Here is a 19,385-nt window from a genome sequence, read left to right as displayed (position 1 = left end):
ATCATTATAATTATTTAAAACATAAAACATTATTTTTTGATTTTAGAGGTAACAATATAATCATTTTTAAAGAGTTATTTTTAATTATTGTTATCCTAAGTTATTTTAAGCTATTTATTTGAAAACTTTTAACGATTAAAAAAATATATTTAGGAAATATTTTAGTTAAATTGAGATTACAAATTAGTTTTTGCATTTATCACTTTTAACTATTTAGAAAATATTTTTTTAGTTTTTAAGTGGAACTGAAATTTATATTTAAGTTGATACTATAATATTATATTTAAATTAAAATTTTTAATATTTTGTCCAAACTGTTCAAAAGTGGTAGGTTTAAACTGATAATGGTTTCCAAAAAACAATATTATAAATCTAATAAATTAACTATAATATGTTAAAAGTTAAAGACATAATTTTATAAGTTGAAGTAAAGACATTATTTTAAAATTTAAATTTAGTTTAGTGAGGATTACACTTTATGTTTGATATATTTATTTAACCTTATTAATAAACTTATAATCATTATTAGAAAAACACTACAATTCATCAATTTTAACTATTTACAAAATATATTTTGGTTTGTTTAAGTTAAACTAAAAATTATATTCAAGTTGACAATGTAATTTTGTATTTAAATTAATAATTTAAGTATTTTATACAAATTGCTCCAAATTTGTATTTTTAAAATGATAATGGTTTACATCAAACAATATATTAAAACTAATAAATTAGTATAATATGTTAAAAGTTAAAAAAATAACTTTATAAGTAAAAGTAAAGTTTTTATTTTCATATTGAAATTTAGTTTATATATGATTACACTTTAGGTTTGATAGTTATTTAACCTTATTAACCAATCTATAATTATTATTATAAAGAAATTGAAAAATAATGATACTTTCAAATAAATGTGGTAAAAAGATAAATGTATGAAAGTTAAAAATGCATGAGTTCAATGAAAAATGCTACATTTATAATATATATATATATATATATATATATATATATATATATATATATATATATATATATATATATATATATATATATATATATATATATATATACAAATGAATAAATATGAGAGTGACTAAATTGGGTTAAACTCCATTTTTGTGTAAAAGAGTACAGTAACATCAAATTTGATCTTATACATTTCTTTACACTAAAATAGTATAACAAAATGTTGTTGGGTTGGAATAGGTTTATAGCAAAGTGGTATTAAAAATGTGATTTGATGATGGATGAATATGCTCCAAGCAGTTATCATATATCATTTATGCAGTGATTCTTTCTGACTACAGTTATCATTTCACACTTCAAGATCAAGTAAATTTTCTATTTTATACAACTGAAATAAAATTTCTAATATTCGTCATAGGAAACATTATTATAGCCGGTTAGTTGATGTGGATATTATTTGACATGGCACTTGTTCATATGGCATAAGTAACTCTAGCATCCGATACTGCATGATTCACGATAGCATCTCGAAAACTTGTATAGCTAACAAAGCTGTGAAAATGCTAGTGCCGATGCTGACGCTGCCCAAAATTCCACTTCGTCCATGGCTTTTACAACCTCCTGATCATTAAAGAAACATCCAAGGATTTAAAGCACCTCTACCACAATGATCGTGTATCTTTCCTATAGTTGTATTATGAAACAAAAAACAAAAAAGAAGCAACTTACCTGAAGTAACAGTAGGTAAACCGGATGGAACGTGACTCTCAGTCTCAGATGGCGTGAGAGCAGTCACTCCTGGAGAATAAGTGTCTGAAACATTAGAATACCACATACTACAACTGATCCCAAGAATCTCCCACCCAGTTCTATTCTCAACATAAGATCTATAATTCACCAATCGATCCTCCAAACAGTTTTGACAATTCAACTTGCTCAAATCTCTACTGCACTGAGCCAAACCATATCGTTTCCCATCCTCTCCAACATTAACATCGGTTGCTTGATACATCAATGGTTGATCAGGAACTTTGCTAGCTAAATCTTGCATCATCAGATACCCTTTTGAAAACACCGTTGGATTATCCAATCCGTTGTGGCCAAATGTTGCTGATGAGAAGTTATCCCAAACTCCGAAGAAATTCTCATCGGAAAACTTCAAAGTGCAGAAAGTGGATATAGTAGCCATGCTTCTGCCTTCTGGGCACCCGTCAAAGGATTCAGTATTCGATTTCAAACAGTTGGCACAGTTCGACGAGGATATGTTAGCTTTACATTGAACAACGCCATAAACTTGATCTGACTTATTCCCGACGCTTGTTTCGTAGAATCCGTTACGAAGAGGTGCGTTTTTGGTAAGCAAATCCAAAAGGGTTCTAAAATTTGTGTTGAAGCTGGAGCTTACATTTGAGCATTTACCATGGCAAGAATCTAACGTAATCAAGAAGAGTAAAGTCAATAGCACAACCCTCACCATTTTCTTAAGATTCGATAGCTTTCGTAAGATGGATGGGGTAAATTGTTCTACACAGGGACCCCATTGCAGGCCAACTTTAAACCCAATATTAAATAAAATATCCACCTGTCCCTTCATTTTTTTATTAAGCTGTGTTGTTGGTTTTTCTTCTCAGTGGGCCAGTATTCAATAAATTTATTTTGGCTAAAGTCAACCAGTTAACCAAAAATAAAGATTGATAAACTTTAGTTTGTCTAAAGTCAAAAAAAAAAAAAAAATGTTACCTTTTTTTGAATGGATCTAACACTCAAGGATAAATGACATTGGGTTTTTCCATCAACCCGTTGATAAATTGTTGATATTTTAATAAGAGATGTTAGACTTCAACTTAATATCATATTTATGTATACACATTTTAACCGTATCTAGCACGATAATATATATTCTTTTAGCCATTTAGCTAAATACAATTCGAAGGAGGCAATATTGCTTTACGTAAACGCAATGATTGACTATATACAATTCAATGAAGCTACACCATTTACTTTCTAATGTTTCTTTATAATTGATTATTTGAATATATTAATTTGATTTAGTAGAGATCTACAAAAAATTATGGGTGTTACTAAAAAATACCTTCATATAACGGGACATGTGTGTGTGAAGGTCAACACATACACACTATATCCATACACATGTGGGTTCATTTACGAGACCCTTAAATTAGGTATTATTTATTAGTTTTCTTGGTTGCAAGTTGTATCAACTCGACAATGTGTATTAATTGGATACTTTATTGTCGAAATTATATGACAATATGTGAATTGGTGCAAGTAATATGTTAGCATCAACAATCGATAAACATATAATAAGACAAGATAAAGTTGCAAAAAAAAAAAAAAAACGGAAGTAGCATGATTTTGTTAATCGATAAACATATAACAAGACAACACAGGTACAAGGAAATCTATTTAGAATGTTCATTTAACCTAGAGTATTGTTCGTGGGCCAAACCGAAACCTTCATCGTCTTAAAACATCACCACAAGCTATTTGTATTATTACAAAAATGATTTTTGGCCATGAAAAAAGCACGTCGTTATAGAAATTTAATGAGATTTTTTTTTTTTCATTCAATGTGTAAGGAAAGGTTGTATCATTATGGATAAGTTACGGTGAAATTTAATTGTAATGATTATAGCCCATTAAAAAATATTGTTTATGTAAAAAAAAAAAAAAAAAAAAAAAAAAAAAAAAAAAAACGTGTTATAAAATATGATCAAATAACAAGATAAATTATAAAGTGAAGAAAGACATGAGAGTGGAGAGAACTTTTATTCCAATACTTGTGATGAAATCATCAAGTTTCTAATATATATGACTCACTATTTATACTATCCAAATAAGAAGAAAGATGAGCTATAATATGAATGCACATTATGATGGTGTATTATTACATTCATAAAACACATTGAAATGGTTGTTACTAATGCTAAATAATGATGGAGAGTTATGGGAGAAATGGAGAATCCAATGGTCATTCACAAACTAATATTTCATAACACTCCCCCTTGAATGACGATTGTATCATGCCTCGTTAAAACCTTAATAAGTAAAACCTCATGGGAAAAACCATTTGTTAAGGAAAAAGAGTACATGATTAATAATAGATATTTGGAACAATTGCCTTGTTAAAAACCTTGCTAAGAAAACCCAGTGGGAAAAACATAGCTAAGGAAAAGAGTACAATGTGTTTCCAACTCCCCCTGATCATCACATCACTTGATTTCCTTAAAGCGTTGCATTCCAATATTTTGTACTATGTTTTCAAATTTGGATGTAGGGAGCGCTTTAGTGAACAAATATGCCAAGTTGTTACTTGATTGAATTTCCTTGATGTTGATGCCACACTCTTTTGAAGATCATGAGTAAAAAAAAACTTTTGTGATATATGTTTGGTTCTGTCTCCTTTGATAAACCTTTCCTTGAATTGGGCTATACAAGCCGCATTATCTTCATATAGTATGGTTGGAATGTCCTTGTTAGAAGTTAGACCACAACTCTCACGAATGTGATGAGTTAAATTTCTTAACCAAATACATTCGCGACTTGCCTCGTGAATTGTTATAATCTCTGCATGGTTAGAAGAAGAAGCAACTAAAGTTTGTTTAACAGAACGCCAAGAAATTGTGGTACCTCCACAAGTGAATAAATAACCTGTTTGGGATCGAGCTTTGTGTGGATCATAAAAATATCCAGCATCTGCATAACCAATTAACTCCTCATTTGATGAATTTGAATAATATAAGCCCATATCCATTGTACCTCGAAGATATCGAAGAATGTGTTTGACTCCATTCCAGTGTCTTCTTGTTGGGCAATAACTATATCTTGCTAATAAGTTTACAGCAAAAGATATATCAGGTCTCGTATTATTAGCAAGATACATTAGTGCAACAATAGCACTAAAATATGGTACTTCGGGACCAAGAAGTTTTTAATGTTTTTCACAAGGCCAAAAGTGGTCCTTTTTGGCATCTAAATGTCTTATTACCATCGGGGTACTCAATGGATGTGAGTTATCCATATAAAATAAAACGTTTTAAGCATTTTTTCTAGATAACTAGATTGATGTACAAAAACTCCATTTTTGGTGTGCTCAATTTGAAGACCCAAACAAAATTTCATTTTACCAAGATCTTTCATTTCAAAATTTTCTTTCAAACAAGAAGTGGCATTTTCCAATTCTCCAGGAGTTCTAATTATGTTCAAATCATCTACGTAAACAACAATTATCACAAATTCTGATCCGGATCTTTTTATAAATACACATGGGCTTAATGGATCATTTTTATAACCCTCTTTTAAAAGAAATGTACTTAAACAATTGAACCACATACGTGCAGATTGTTTCAATCCATACAACGATTTATTTAATTTTACCAAATATACTTCACGTGAATTAGGAGTTTGTGCTTCTGGCAACTTAAACCCTTCTGGGATTTTCATATAAATATCATTCTCAAGTGAACCATATAAATAGGCGGTAACTACATCCATCATACGCATCTCCAATTTTTCATGTGTTGCCAGACTTATTAGATAACGGAATGTAATTGCATCAATCACAGGAGAGTATGTTTCTTCATAATCAATTCCGGGCCTTTGGGTAAAACCTTGTGCCACAAGTCTTGCTTTATATCTCACAACTTCATTCTTCTCGTTTCTTTTGCGCACAAATACCCATTTGTGTCCCACTAGTCTTACTCCGTTTGGTGTACGGACTACAGGTCCGAAAACTTTTCGTTGAGTAAGAGAATTAAGCTCTTTGTTGATTGCATCTTTCCATTTTGGCCAATATTTTCTATTCATACATTACTCAATAGATTTAGGTTCAAGATCCTCATTTTCTTTATAATCGCGCGCGGAACATGATATGAAAAATTATCATCGACATCTATCTTATTTCAGTTCCATCTTATTCTTCTCATGACATAATTTATTGAGATCTCGTCATTTTCATTTTTTTCCAGGTACCTTATTTTCTTTTGTTATGTCATTAGGCTCTTCTAGAGCTTCATTAATCTTTTCAAGAGATTGTGTTTTCTCTTTTGGACCATCAATTGTATTTGCTTCATTTCATTTTCGAGGATTTTTATCTTTGGAACTGGATGATCTTCCACGCTTCAATCGTGCCTAAGATTCATTTGCAGTTTTTTTTTCGTCCTTCTGGGATATCAATTCTAACTTGAGTAAGTATAGCTGGTACATGAGACTTTGTTACCCACTTAGGGTCAGTAAATGCTTCTGGCAAATGATTTGCTACATTTTGTAAAGAAATTATCTTTTTTATTTCAAGTTCACATTGACTTGAATGAGGATCTAAAACTGAAAGTGACAATTGCTTTCAAGAGATTTTATTTTCCAGCTTCTTTATTTCTCCCCCAAATGTTGGAAAATATGATTCATCAAAATAATAATCATCAAATATAGCTATAAATAAATCTCCGATTGATGATTTTAAATATTTTACTATAGATGGAGATTCATATCTAACATACATTCTCACTCTTCTAGAGGACTCATTTTTTTTGAAGTGAGGTCGAGAAATGCATACATAAATTGTACATCCAAACATCCTTGGATGGTAAATATTTGGTACCTGATCGCAAACCAGTTGAATAGGGGAGAACTCATGATAACTAGTTGGCATTAAGCATATAAGTGATGTTACCTGTAAAATTTCATGCCCTTATGTTGATTAGGAAGTTTATAATGCATTAGTAATGGTCTTGCAATTAATTGAAGGAATTTGATTAATGACTCAGCTAAACCATTTTTTGTATGAACATATGCAATAGGATCTTCAATAGTTATCCCAATCGACATGCAATAGTCATTAAAAGCTTGTGATGTAAATTCTCCAGCGTTGTCAAGTCAAATTTTCTTAATCGGGTAATCGGGAAAATGTGCCCTTAGGCAGATTATTTGTGCTAGTAATCTTGAGAAAGCGAGATTACGGCTAGATAACAAGCACACATGTGACCATCTAGTTGACGCGTCAATTAAGACCATAAAATATCTAAATGGTCCACATGGTGGATGAATTGGTCCACATATTTCCCCTTAAATTCATTTTAAAAAAACTAGGACTTTCATAACCAACTTTATTCAATGATGGATAGGAGATTAATTTTCCTTGAGAACATGAAACACAAGACAATTCATTAGCTTAAAAAATCTTCTGGTTTTTCAAGGAATGTCCACTTGAACTTTCAATTATTTTGCACATCATAATTGATCCGGGATGGCCCAACCGGTCATGCTAAACTTTATCGGTGTTACCATACCTTTTTTATTTTCAATGGCATGAATCATTGTAATATTTGTATAGTACATCTAGAGGACAATATAGATAATTTTTCCAAAAAAATTTTCTTACTCGATATCACTTTTGTAATATTGAGATACTCTTTATCACAATCATTGGTTGTTTCAACATAATATCTGTTGGACCGAATATCCTTAAAACTTAATAAATTTCATGGTGATTTTGATGAAAATAATGCATCTCTAATTGTAATTATTGTCCCTTGTGGTAATATGATATTCGCTCTTCCAGAGCCTTCAATCATTTTTGCACTACCCGTTATTGTATTAACATTTGCTTCTCCAATTGATAAGTAAGCTAAATATTTTTCATTATTAAAAATGCTATGTGTTGTTGCACTGTCTGCAAGACATATATCTTCCTCATTTCTTTTGTGAATATCCATATTTCTCTTCAATAAATAAATAAAACACAAGAAACATTCGACTTAGAGGAATAAAGTCATATTTTATTAATTTGGGAAAATTGTGACGACATCATTTCTCATGAAACGAATATGACATAAAAACATAATAAATGTCATGTCACACCCCAAAACTAGGAACGGCGGAAACATTCTGGGGCGGAGGACGTCATGTATAATATCAACAACAATGTAAAGTAGTAAACAAGCAACAACATCATCCATTGCATTAATAATATAATTATTATACAAATGTGTTCTGTCAAATTTTGATAAACACTAAAGCATAAATCAAAATGGAAGATAAGTCTTGAACAAGCTCCATCTTCCTTTCTCCTTGCATCGGTACCTGTCTATGATGACCTGAGGATACAAGTAATTTTGAAAGCGAGTATCAGCTTTAAAGCTGGTGAGATCATAAGTATTTAGTGTCTTAATTTGTATGTGAGAGAATGTAAGTATATGTACTAAAAAGTATTGAAAGTGTATATGAACTGTAAGTGTTTGAAAAACCCTAGAATCCCTATGATTCCTATTAATAACAAAAGGAGTCTTCTACCAAGACCTAACTGTTCTGAATGTAGTCTTCTACCAAGACCTAACTGTTCTGAATGTAGTCTTCTACCAAGACCTAACTGTTCTGAATGTGTGTGTCTCTTGTAAGAGGATGTATTTTCCAAAGTATAACTATCATTATTCAAAATATAGTTTGTACAATAATGTTTAAGTGAGGTTATCACTAAAAATATGTAATGGAAAATCAATGTAGTACTATGGTGTAGTGTCCAACTACAACCGTACTTATTACCTTAAATCTAGGGTAATACTTCCAAATACTGTAGTATTTAATAAAAATAACTACATCGGTACTCAACTGCCTTATTTGAGGGATAAGGTATAATGTGATGTCTAGATCCCAGACTATACGCTCCCCTATCAAAGGGATTTTGGGACCTACCCACGACCCTTACATGAACGCAAGCCGTGAGCATCCACATTACCGAATGATCATGTATACTCGATATAACTATCACAATTGTGGTGTGATTCATCAGTATAGTTAGATCCTGAACTGGTTCCGTGCTATAGCACCTAATGACGTATGTTCTATGTATATGTAAGTGTGATCATGTAATTGTACTCAAGTAAGAGTGATCATGTAATAGTACAGTAGTGTACTGTAATGTTTTACGTGTGCTAGCTGTAATGTGTGCTCTCTCTATCTAGCAAGTATAGTAATGTAAGCATTCTAGTATAGTTGTATATGTTCTCATCCTAGTATAGCTGCATATGTAATGTACTGAAAAGTTCTAGAAAGTATTGACTCATGAATGAACTGAATCATTGAATGATATCGCGTTCTAGCAATGGTTCTAGTATCTTCCTGAACTACCCATATGGTAGCTTTCTAGTAATCTAAGTGTACGTATGGACATGGATGTATACCCTTGCTACCCAAGGGCATAGGATGAACTGGAAGGACCTTTTATGACTATATATGTGTACATGATATATAACTAATATTTAAACGACCTTCGGACGAATACCCAAAATCCCACCAGACCACATCTCAAGGCGCGAAAAGGAAATAGGGTGGATAGCCTTCCTAAGTCTTTTAAACATTTCTTATATAAGTATACATATAGAGGCATGCAATTTATAATATAAAAGCATAAATAAGATTTGTAAGACATTTGAAATATAAGTATTATTGTAAGAAAAGATCGACTTGGTGTCAATCTATAAAACAATTTGAAGGCATAAGTTTAATAAAACAGTTTAAGTATAAGGAAACATTTGTTTGAAACACGGTTGTAAATAAGTTTGAAAGGAAATGTACGGAGTAAGCTGTACAGTGTAAAAAGGAGTTTAAAACATATAAAATGTTATAAAAAGTCATTTGAAGGAAACTGTTTGGTAAAACGGCTAATGAGTAGCCAAATCATTTGAATGTTGTATATTAATCACATGTGATTGATGTAATAAGTAATATAATCCTACTTGCTAATCACATGTGATTGACATAATAAGTAGCATGATTCTACTTGTATCGCCCCCCCATAAAACATTTAAAAAGAGTTTAAAACATTAGTTAAGGGGTATGAACTCACCTGCGGTAAGTGACTGGAATTGAACGGATTGTTTTCGTACGGAAGGATCGGACAAGTGCTTGGTGTCAAGTGGAGACTTAGACACACACAATGATCCTAATTACATATGAAAACATATGTATATAAATAATTAGTGATTATAACACTAATTATACAAGTAATAACATTTAAGCGCGAGGATAACACTTTTGGTCAAGTGCTAGGAGGCTAAAGGGTTGCAACAAAGGATTGCAATGCCCCTAATGTGAGTTTAAGGTCAAAAGACCATATTCATTAGAGTTTACGGCCCAAGGAAGTAAGTTCCTGGCCGTAAACTCCCAACCAAGGCTTGGGATGGTACTTTCAATTACTACAATCTTAGTGGGAATTGTTTCAAGGCATATACAAGTGTTTGGGCACCATATTGACTCCTTTGGGGAGTTTACGGCCCAAAGACCCCTTTTCCCTTGGAGTTTACGGCTGTAAACTCCCTTGGGAGGGTTCTTATTGTCCTTTCAAGTCTCCAACATTTCTAGGAACAAGTCTAGGCTTCAACCATTGGATTAAGGAAGGTTTATGGCACTAAATGGGACCATTTGATGGAGTTTACGGCCATAGAACTCTTTGGGCCGTAAACTCCCTCACACATGAGGTTCTAAGAATTTTAACTAGTCCAAAACTCATCTAGGTACTTGCCCTAAAAGTCTCTTGGCCTTAGGAAGTGTTTAGGGTGTCCTTTGACCCCTTTAAAGGAGTTTACGGCCCAAGAATTACTCTTCGCCGTAAACTCTTCAACATATGTGCTTTCCTTATGTTTTCTAGGTCCTAGATACTTTAGGGTATTTGTCTAACATGAAGTCCAAGCCTTTGGGGGTGATTAGGGCACTTTTAGCCCTTGGAAAAGGGGTTTACGGCCGAAGAAATGTTCTTGGCTGTAAACTCCTATAAACTTATGATTTTGAAGTGTTTTGATGTCTAAAATAGTCACAAGCATATGAGGGTTAAAGTCCTTAGGCTTAAGGGGTGAGTTAGGGCACATTTGTCCCTTGGAAATGGGGTTTACGACCCAAGAAACCCTTGGCCTTAAACTCCAAAAGTCTTGTGATCTTGGATGATTTTGGACATGTAACAATGTTATAAAGCATATAACAAGTATTAAAACACATCTAGGGAAGTAGACTCACAATCTGGGATGAAAACCCGAAGATCCGTGAGAGAGAAATGGGCTTTTCTCTAAATGGAATTCAACTAATGAACCAATTTGGTTCAGAATTCTATTTATAGTCCTGAGATTTTTGGCAGAAAATATTTCTAATCTCAGAATGGATTCTAATGATTCTAGGGTAATGGAATTTACAGTGTTGCACAAAATCCTAGTGCAACCACTCTCCTAATAAACCTTTTTGGTGTAAAAACCCTAAAACTACCAAACTTATATTCTAAGTCTGAATTTTTCATTGTAACTGCTCTACTTCTATTGGATTGAAATGGTTTGATTATAATGGGAAATTTCAGGTTGTCACATCATCCCCCTGTTAAAGGGAATTTCATCCCGAAATTAGAATTTAGGCAAGGAAGTATGCGCGAATGATCGAGACGTGAGGGGAAAACTTCCTAATTGATGGGTTCTAGCGCACTTAAGTGAAATCAGGCTCTCAGTTGGCATTCCAACGAACCTTCACTAACTGGCGACGATGTTGCTTCGTCCGCTTGACCTCTCGGTCGAGGGTCACCACGGTTCTAATACGAAGGCGAGGATCTCGACGAGTGGACTTGCAAGAGTCCTAACGGAAAGGTATAGTTTCACGATCGAGATGCGAAGAGTAGAAAGTATGTTACTGAGTTCGCGGAGTAGATCTAGTTTGTGCGAGGCACATGACCGATTCTGATAAGAATCTCGGAGGTCCTGTCTAACTTGGATTTAGCTTTCCACGCTTTACGAAGCGTATAAAGCCATTCCCAGAGTGAGTTATTCTAAAGAACTTGGTCACTCACTTGGAATCTCAAAGGTTCCTTTTCTTGAGTAACTTCCCAGTCAAGGCCACCCCTTGCTGGGTCAAAGTCGTACGAGTTTCTGTAGTTTGCGAGGAGTTCTGAATGAACTAAGGCGGTAGGTCGGTAAGACCTAGAGTTTGGTGAAGGAATGTCGCCGTCTCTGATGTCGATACATGCTCAACGGTTTTGACAAATCGAAAGAGTACTCAAAATTTCCCACACTACTAATAGTGGGTCTTAGAAATTTGACTCTTCAATTTCAAAACTCATGCTTTGAGAACATCGTTAAAAGTTTCTCTGGAGGAGATGTTTTCCCATGGGTTCCTTCTTACTACAGGGGTAGATAAGTAAGTCATTACAAGGAGAAATGATGAACTGATCCAGGTAAGCAAGACATACCCTACTCATTTAGCTTATAAAAGCTATGGGCGCATTGGTCCTATCCGAAGGGTATCACTACGGACTTTGTGACAACTGTCAATTCAGGTCATTCTTGGACTCATGCATCTTTATAATAACCATTCATGCACAACATGCCATGACCTAGTAGTATAAATTAGGTCAAAAATCTTGCATAAACTAGGATCCAACTAAGGTCTAGGACTAATATACTTGATACTTACAATTCTAGTAAGTTGCTTAGCTACAATAGGAAATGCCAATACTATAATTAGAATAAAGCTTCAAGCTTTGTTATAATTGAAATAGGGTATAAAACTCTAAAAATAAATTAAAAGATTCTAATTATACTTCAACATGTTGTTGAATATCAATCAATGTTCCAAAAACTCTAAACAGCCAAAAATCCAAATTTATAAATCTTAAAGCTTAAAAACTTTATAAAATTTGGCTATAAAATTTCTAATATCAAATTTTATTAATCAAATTATGGATTATACCAATGAAATAGAAATATAAATTACAAGTATTAATCATAATTTATTAGTTAAAAACAAGATTTTAAATAAATCAAAAATTGCTTAAAGAATCACTTTTATAAAAATTAGATTTTTATAAAAATTAGATTTTTATAAAAATTAAGGAGGGATTTTTTATAAAAATTTGAATTTAGGAGAGAGGAGGCTTTAATGCCTCAAAAATCTGGCCATCTCCCCTCTCCCCATGCACTCTCTTCCCAAAACTCATGATTAAACTCAAACCCACACTCCACCTCTTCTCTCTTCACTCTTCTCACTTCACTCTCTTCACACACTTCACCCTCTTCCTCTCTCTCTCTAAACTCACGAAATTTCTCTCATTTCTCTGCCAAATTTCAAGACTTTGAAGACCTTGAAGTGTTCTTACTTCTCTCAAGATCATAACCAAGGTAAACAACATCATCTTCTTCCATAGTTTGATGATTCTACTTCTTTTCCTTCTTAGTTTTCTCTTCTTTTAGGATTCTATGCCTTTCCATGGCTAGAAATCTTTATTCTCCCCTTGTGGTTTGTAGATTCTCACCATAACACAATGCATGTGTTTGAAATGGTGAAAATCCGGGATCAAACCCATGCAAGGAGTGAAAAAGATGCACATATGATCATGTGACATCAAAATCTAATATTTCATGTTCTTCTCCATCTCTTTTATGTTCATGCATGACCAAAAGCATTTAAACCATTTATAGTACATATTGAATCCTCATTCATTCCATGCATGTGTTAGAAATCGGATCTTACCAAAGACATGCATGATGTTCTTGTTGAAATACCCTAATAATGCACACAAGCAAACATGCAATCTGCCAGATTACTTTGTTCGACTTTGAACAGTCATAACTTAGTCATTTCTTAACCAAATCATGATATTCTTTTTGTATTGGTTAGTTCCACGAGTTAACTTTCTAACCCAATTGGTCTCACTGTAAAATATTAAATATCCGATTTTTAGCAGATTTTACAAAAAGGTTGCGCATACAGCTCTTTTTCTGTGATCACTATTTTTATCTTGCTTAAACAATGGCCTTAAACCCAACCATAAATCTGAGGAAAAATACCTTAGAAACTTAACATATCTAGTGAATTATGGTTGAAATTTCGTGGCTTAAAACCTCACTGAATGGGCTACACAAATTCATGAACTTCAGCCACATTTACACTTCATGCATTATTGCATGCAACTTTTCTTAAATTGTTTGGAATCATTACCCTCATTTCTCTTCTGAATACATTCTTAACATTTTTACTTTTGAAAGCCCTTGCATGCATGAGATAATCTGGAAAATTTCAAGAGCTTTTGTTATTTATTTGATTTATTAGAATTATTGCTAAAACCAAGGGCATAAATCATATAAAATACTTCCAGAGGTCAAAAAATCCTAAATAAATTCATGGATGATACTTATGGGGAATAATGACCCCTCACCAAATTTCAGCAATTTTTGTTACTGTTTCATATGATTTCTAATTTTCTTTTATTTAGGACATGATAAATTACAAAACCACTTTTTAGGATGTGAAAATTGTATCTAACAATTTTCGCATACCTTACTTGTGATGGGTGACTCAAGAAAATAATTTCAAGATTTTTCATCATGTCTAGCTATTTTTCCCAATTTTTGGTAATTATAATGGCTTAAAAATGGGAAAAATAGTTCTGATTATCCAAAATTCATGAAAATTTGCCAGGATATCATATTATATAGTAGGAGGTTACATAAAAATTTTGAATATTTTTCTCCACTGTAAACTATTTTTCCCTTATTTTCTAAAGTTAATTGCACTAAAATTCACTTAAATATACATAAATACCCAAAACCAGTTTATACATTATGAAAACCACTTTTGATATTTTTCCCAAGATATTTATACTGTAAATGATGTTACAAAAATTTATGGTAATTTATTTTAACTGTTTAATAATATTTCTTTAATTAATGACTATTTAAAGGAATAAAACAAGGAAAAATACAAATAACCACTGAAAAATATATTTTATATTTTTCCCAGCCTATTTATGTATAATAACAATTAAATAAAAAGTTTGGGTAATTTTGGAAACTGTTTACTATTTATTTCAATTTTTATTGAAATAAATGCTCAAAAATTATAAAATATAATTAAACAGCTTGGAAATCCATTTTTATAATTTTCCCAGCTTAGTATTGTGTATTAACAGTTAAATAAAAAGTTTGAGAATTTTTATCCCTCGAATACTATTTTTCGTGAATTTATGTTGTTATTGAGACTTAAAATTTGGAAAATTAACCTTCCAAGGTTGTAATTAATCGCACGACTTGTAAAATTTCAATACATCAGAAAAAGTGTAACAAAATGATATAAATCCAATACTAAAACATAAATTGGCATTTCCCTATATGTAGAGTTTAGTATATTAGCATTAGATATCGACATGGAAACTCACTAGTGCGTGTGTTTGGTGTCGTAGGATCCCGGTAGTAAGACGTTGGTGCATCCCGAAGTACCGCTTGTGTCTACACAAAACATCGTGAGTATTCACGCACTCCCCTATTTTCGATTTTTATGTTTTGGGGTGGAAAAGCATGTCCAGAAAAACTACTGTTTGCATGTTGTATTTAAATTGAATTGTATCAAACATGATTGCTATTGTATTGCTATGTTTCTTTATGTATGTCTATGCAACACGGAACATGAGAACTTATCGTACTAAGGCCCTTCCCTTATCTCTAACCATTAACTCTTTGAGCCAATGGTCGTTATGGATAGCGCTATTAGGAATTGACAACTCCTCACTCGCCCGAATCGCTGGAGTGCATGATACCATATTCATCTATGGAACGATAAGCATAGATCTCGATAGGGCTTCAGTCATAGGTTTGGTTGAGACTCATTGTTTGCTCATACACATACAAACGCGTTTCTCGTTATAGCAATAAACTTGTATTCATTAATAGCAATCAACTTGTTTATCATTGAAGCAATGTACTTGTATTTACGAAAAGCCTTATTGTACGCTCGATTTTATAAACTTGTGATACTCACCAATTATTTTCATAGTTGACGCTCGTTTTACATGCTTTTTCAGGAAATAATTAGTAAGTGGATGTAAAGATTCATCATCATAGAGCATGCTGCATCGTGTTGAAGCTATTATGAAGCTATATTTTGAACAAAGTTATTTTGAAAAACTTGTATTTTGTTCTTTTGAAGCTATGGGTTGTAAACTTTTAAATACTGCTATGGTGATGTATCTTTATCTTTTGCAATGAAACCGTTATCGCTGTCATACCTTGCGTTTCCGCTTTAGCGGGGTGTGACAGAAGTGGTATCAGAGCTAAAGTTATAGAGAACATCGGTTTTTCTTTAAGAAAACACAACCTATAACTAAAACTTGCAAAGAAATTCTTTTTACATCAAACATATTACTAGTCTAATTAGGTCGGGAGTTGTATTATTGGACCTTGATTAAACATAGCCTGATCACCTATGTTTAATTAAGAAAAGATTTATACAAAGCTTGAGCTAATTATAATGGGAATATGTTCAACAAAAATATTTGAGAAAACCTTATTTAAAAATTTCAAAAGGTTAATTTTGGTGTGTGTAAGCATTGCATATTATAGGCATGCATTGTCATTTATTTCATATCTCATTGAAACTATGTCACAGTCCACTATGTCAAGATCGTCATCTTCCCGCGCTACCGCCTCAGCCGATGAATCCGGCTACGTCACTGTTATCCCTCGACGTAATCCCCCCGCCTCGATAGAAGAAGACCCATCAGAGGATACGGAAGATACTGGGAACTCGGTGGAGATCAGCAATGACAACGCCCCGAGTCAACGACGCGAGGCATCACCGACATCGGTGTTGCCACAGCCACCGCTCTATGGACTTCGCATTCGGAGGACAGCGAGGAAGAGTGTCCCCATTCCAGGAAGGATACCCGCCAGCACAGCAGGACATGGCACGGCAGGACCTAGCGGGGTAGGACCCAGCGATGCAGGACCAAGAGCATCCTCACCTCAGCAAGTCATAGGGATACCTGTCCGACAGCCAGGTATGACCCCGGAGGAGTCCCGGAGATTGCAGTCGATAGCAGCAGGCCTACGTCACAGTCTCGCTGCGATAGCTGGGCATCGAGAAGTTTTGGATGAAGTCTTGGCAGGAATGGAAATCCTGTATCAGCATTCGATGGAGACTGCTGACACTGCTAGTGCTGCTAGACGAGAGGTAGGTCATGCGATGACAGCATATTATATGTTTGGTTGGCTATTATTGATTGTGATGTGATAAGGATGGGAGCATCGACAATGGAAAGCTCTAGTAGCAAGAGGAAGCCAGCAGATCAGGGAGAGAAGAAGTATGGAGGCAAGTCAGGGAGGAAGCAGAAAGTCTCAAGAAACTTTATGGTAAGAGCCCAGGAGCAAGAACCAGTGAAAACTCAAGGACAAGAAGTGCAGGAGCGAAAGCAGTACTCAGGGTCGCTTCCGAAGTGCAATAAGTGTAACTTCCATCACAAGGGAGCTTGCCCGGTGTGCCAAAACTGTAAGCAAACAGGCCATTACTCGAAGTATTGTAAGGTGAATAAGGAGGGAAAAAGGACATGTTACGAGTGCGGGAGTATTGATCATCTCCGTAGAGCATGTCCTAAACTGAACAATGGACCTGGTAACCATGGACAAGGCCAAGCCAGGCAAAACTTTCAAGGAAATCAAGTTAGACAACCAAGAGGTGTAGCCTTTGTGATTGGTGCAGAAGAAGCTCGTCAGAACCCTGAAGTGATAACAGGTACGTTCCTCCTGAACAACCACTTTGCATCAGTAATATTCGATGCGGGAGCAGATAGGAGTTTTGTTTCTTTAGCATTTAGACCGTTAATTGGCTTGAAATCGGTAAAGATGAGGATTGCATATGCTATTGAACTTGCTGATGGGTATGAAATTAGGGCTAGTGATATAATTCCTGGTTGTACTCTGAATTTAGCTGATAAACTCTTTAGCATTGACCTAATTCCTATAGAGCTAGGTAGTTTTGATGTGATAGTAGGGATGGATTGGTTATCCAAAAATAGAGCAGACATTGGTTGTTATGAGAAAGTCATTAGAGTGCCTCTCCCTAATGGAGAAACCCTTATCATACACGGCGAGAAGCCAGGAAGAAGTTTAAACATAGTATCAAGCGTGAAGGTTCACAAGTACCTGAAGAAGAATTATATTGCATTCATGGCCCACGTGCTAGAAAGAGAACCTGAAGCTAAGCAACTCAAGGAGATTCCAGTGGTTCAAAACTATCCCGAAGTATTTCCGGAGGAATTGCCCGGTCTACCCCCTTATAGACAGGTCGAATTTCGGATAGACTTAGTTCCCGGAGCGGCACCGGTAGCAAAAGCACCATATCGCCTTGCACCATCCGAGATGCAAGAACTATCCGGACAACTTCAAGAACTTCTAGACAAAGGGTTTATTCGACCAAGTTCTTCACCTTGGGGAGCCCCAGTGTTATTCGTCAAAAAGAAAGATGGTTCGTTCCGAATGTGCATTGATTACAGAGAATTGAACAAGTTGACAATCAAGAATCGATATCCCCTCCCTAGAATAGATGACTTGTTCGATCAGTTGCAGGGCGCTTCCTACTTCTCAAAAATCGACCTTCGGTCAGGGTATCATCAGCTAAGAATTCACGAAGAGGACATTCACAAGACAGCGTTTAGAACCCGTTATGGACATTATGAATTCTTAGTCATGCCTTTTGGACTAACGAACGCACCCGCTGTATTCATGGATTTGATGAATAGGGTCTGTAGACCATACCTAGACAGGTTTATAATTGTCTTTATCGATGACATACTTGTTTACTCGCGGACCAAAGAAGATCACAATAGACATCTAAAGCTAGTGTTGGAGCTGTTGAAGGAACAAAAATTGTATGCCAAGTTCACTAAGTGTGAATTTTGGATTCGGGAAGTACATTTTCTTGGTCATGTGATCGGTGAAAGAGGAATCCATGTAGATCCAGCTAAGATAGAGGCAATCAAGAAATGGGAGGCCCCCAAAACCCCGACAGAAATACGACAATTCCTAGGATTAGCTGGGTACTACAGACGCTTCATTGAGAATTTCTCTAGGATTGCTCAACCATTAACATCTTTGACCCAAAAGGATAGAAAATTTCTCTGGGAAGAGAAACACGAAGAGGCGTTTCAAATCCTGAAAAACAAGCTGTGCAATGCACCAATTCTGGCTTTACCAGAAGGATCAGAGAACTTTGTGGTGTATTGTGATGCGTCTCATCAAGGATTAGGATGTGTGCTAATGCAAAAAGATAGGGTCATTGCACATGCTTCCAGACAACTCAAACCGCACGAGAAGAATTATACCACCCATGATCTAGAACTAGGAGCAATAGTTTTCGCCCTTAAGATATGGAGGCATTATTTGTACGGAACCAAATGCACCATTTATACCGATCACAAAAGCCTTCAGCATATCCTGGATCAGAAAATGTTAAACATGCGGCAGAGAAGATGGGTAGAGTTGTTTAGTGATTATGATTGTGAGATACGATACCACCCAGGAAAGGCTAACGTAGTAGCCGACGCTCTTAGTAGGAAAGTAAGAGTGAAACCTTCCCGTGTGAGAGCTTTGGGAATGGTAATTCAGACAAGC

At 34.5% G+C, this 19,385-nt stretch overlaps 1 protein-coding gene across 1 annotated transcript; it reads right to left on the bottom strand.

Moving 5' to 3' along the window:
• Nucleotides 1-1,194: 1,194 nt before the first annotated feature.
• On the bottom strand, nt 1,195-2,507 carry LOC145001630 (antimicrobial ginkbilobin-2-like protein). The gene is made up of 2 exons (XM_078960992.1): nt 1,693-2,507; nt 1,195-1,584 (listed from the first exon to the last, which is right to left on the bottom strand). The coding sequence occupies exons 1-2, from the start codon at nt 2,438-2,440 to the stop codon at nt 1,478-1,480; spliced, it is 855 nt and encodes a 284-aa protein (XP_078817118.1). The 5' UTR covers nt 2,441-2,507; the 3' UTR covers nt 1,195-1,477.
• Between the last annotated feature and the right edge of the window lie 16,878 nt (nt 2,508-19,385).

The sequence above is a fragment of the Lactuca saligna genome, chromosome 1, assembly GCF_052625555.1.
Source record: "Lactuca saligna cultivar CGN05327 chromosome 1, ASM5262555v1, whole genome shotgun sequence".
Classification (NCBI taxonomy): domain Eukaryota; kingdom Viridiplantae; phylum Streptophyta; class Magnoliopsida; order Asterales; family Asteraceae; genus Lactuca; species Lactuca saligna.
Note: the sequence above shows the minus strand (reverse complement) of the source record. Positions and strands in the feature narration are given on the sequence as shown.

Bases quoted from the DNA above. Each gene is read 5' to 3' on its own strand.
- LOC145001630 (XM_078960992.1), bottom strand. From the start codon at position 2,440: ATGGTGAGGGTTGTGCTATTGACTTTACTCTTCTTGATTACGTTAGAT. The intron at 1,585-1,692 runs GTAAGTTGCTTC...TTTAATGATCAG, and splicing joins TTTACCTACTGTTACTTCAG to GAGGTTGTAAAAGCCATGGA.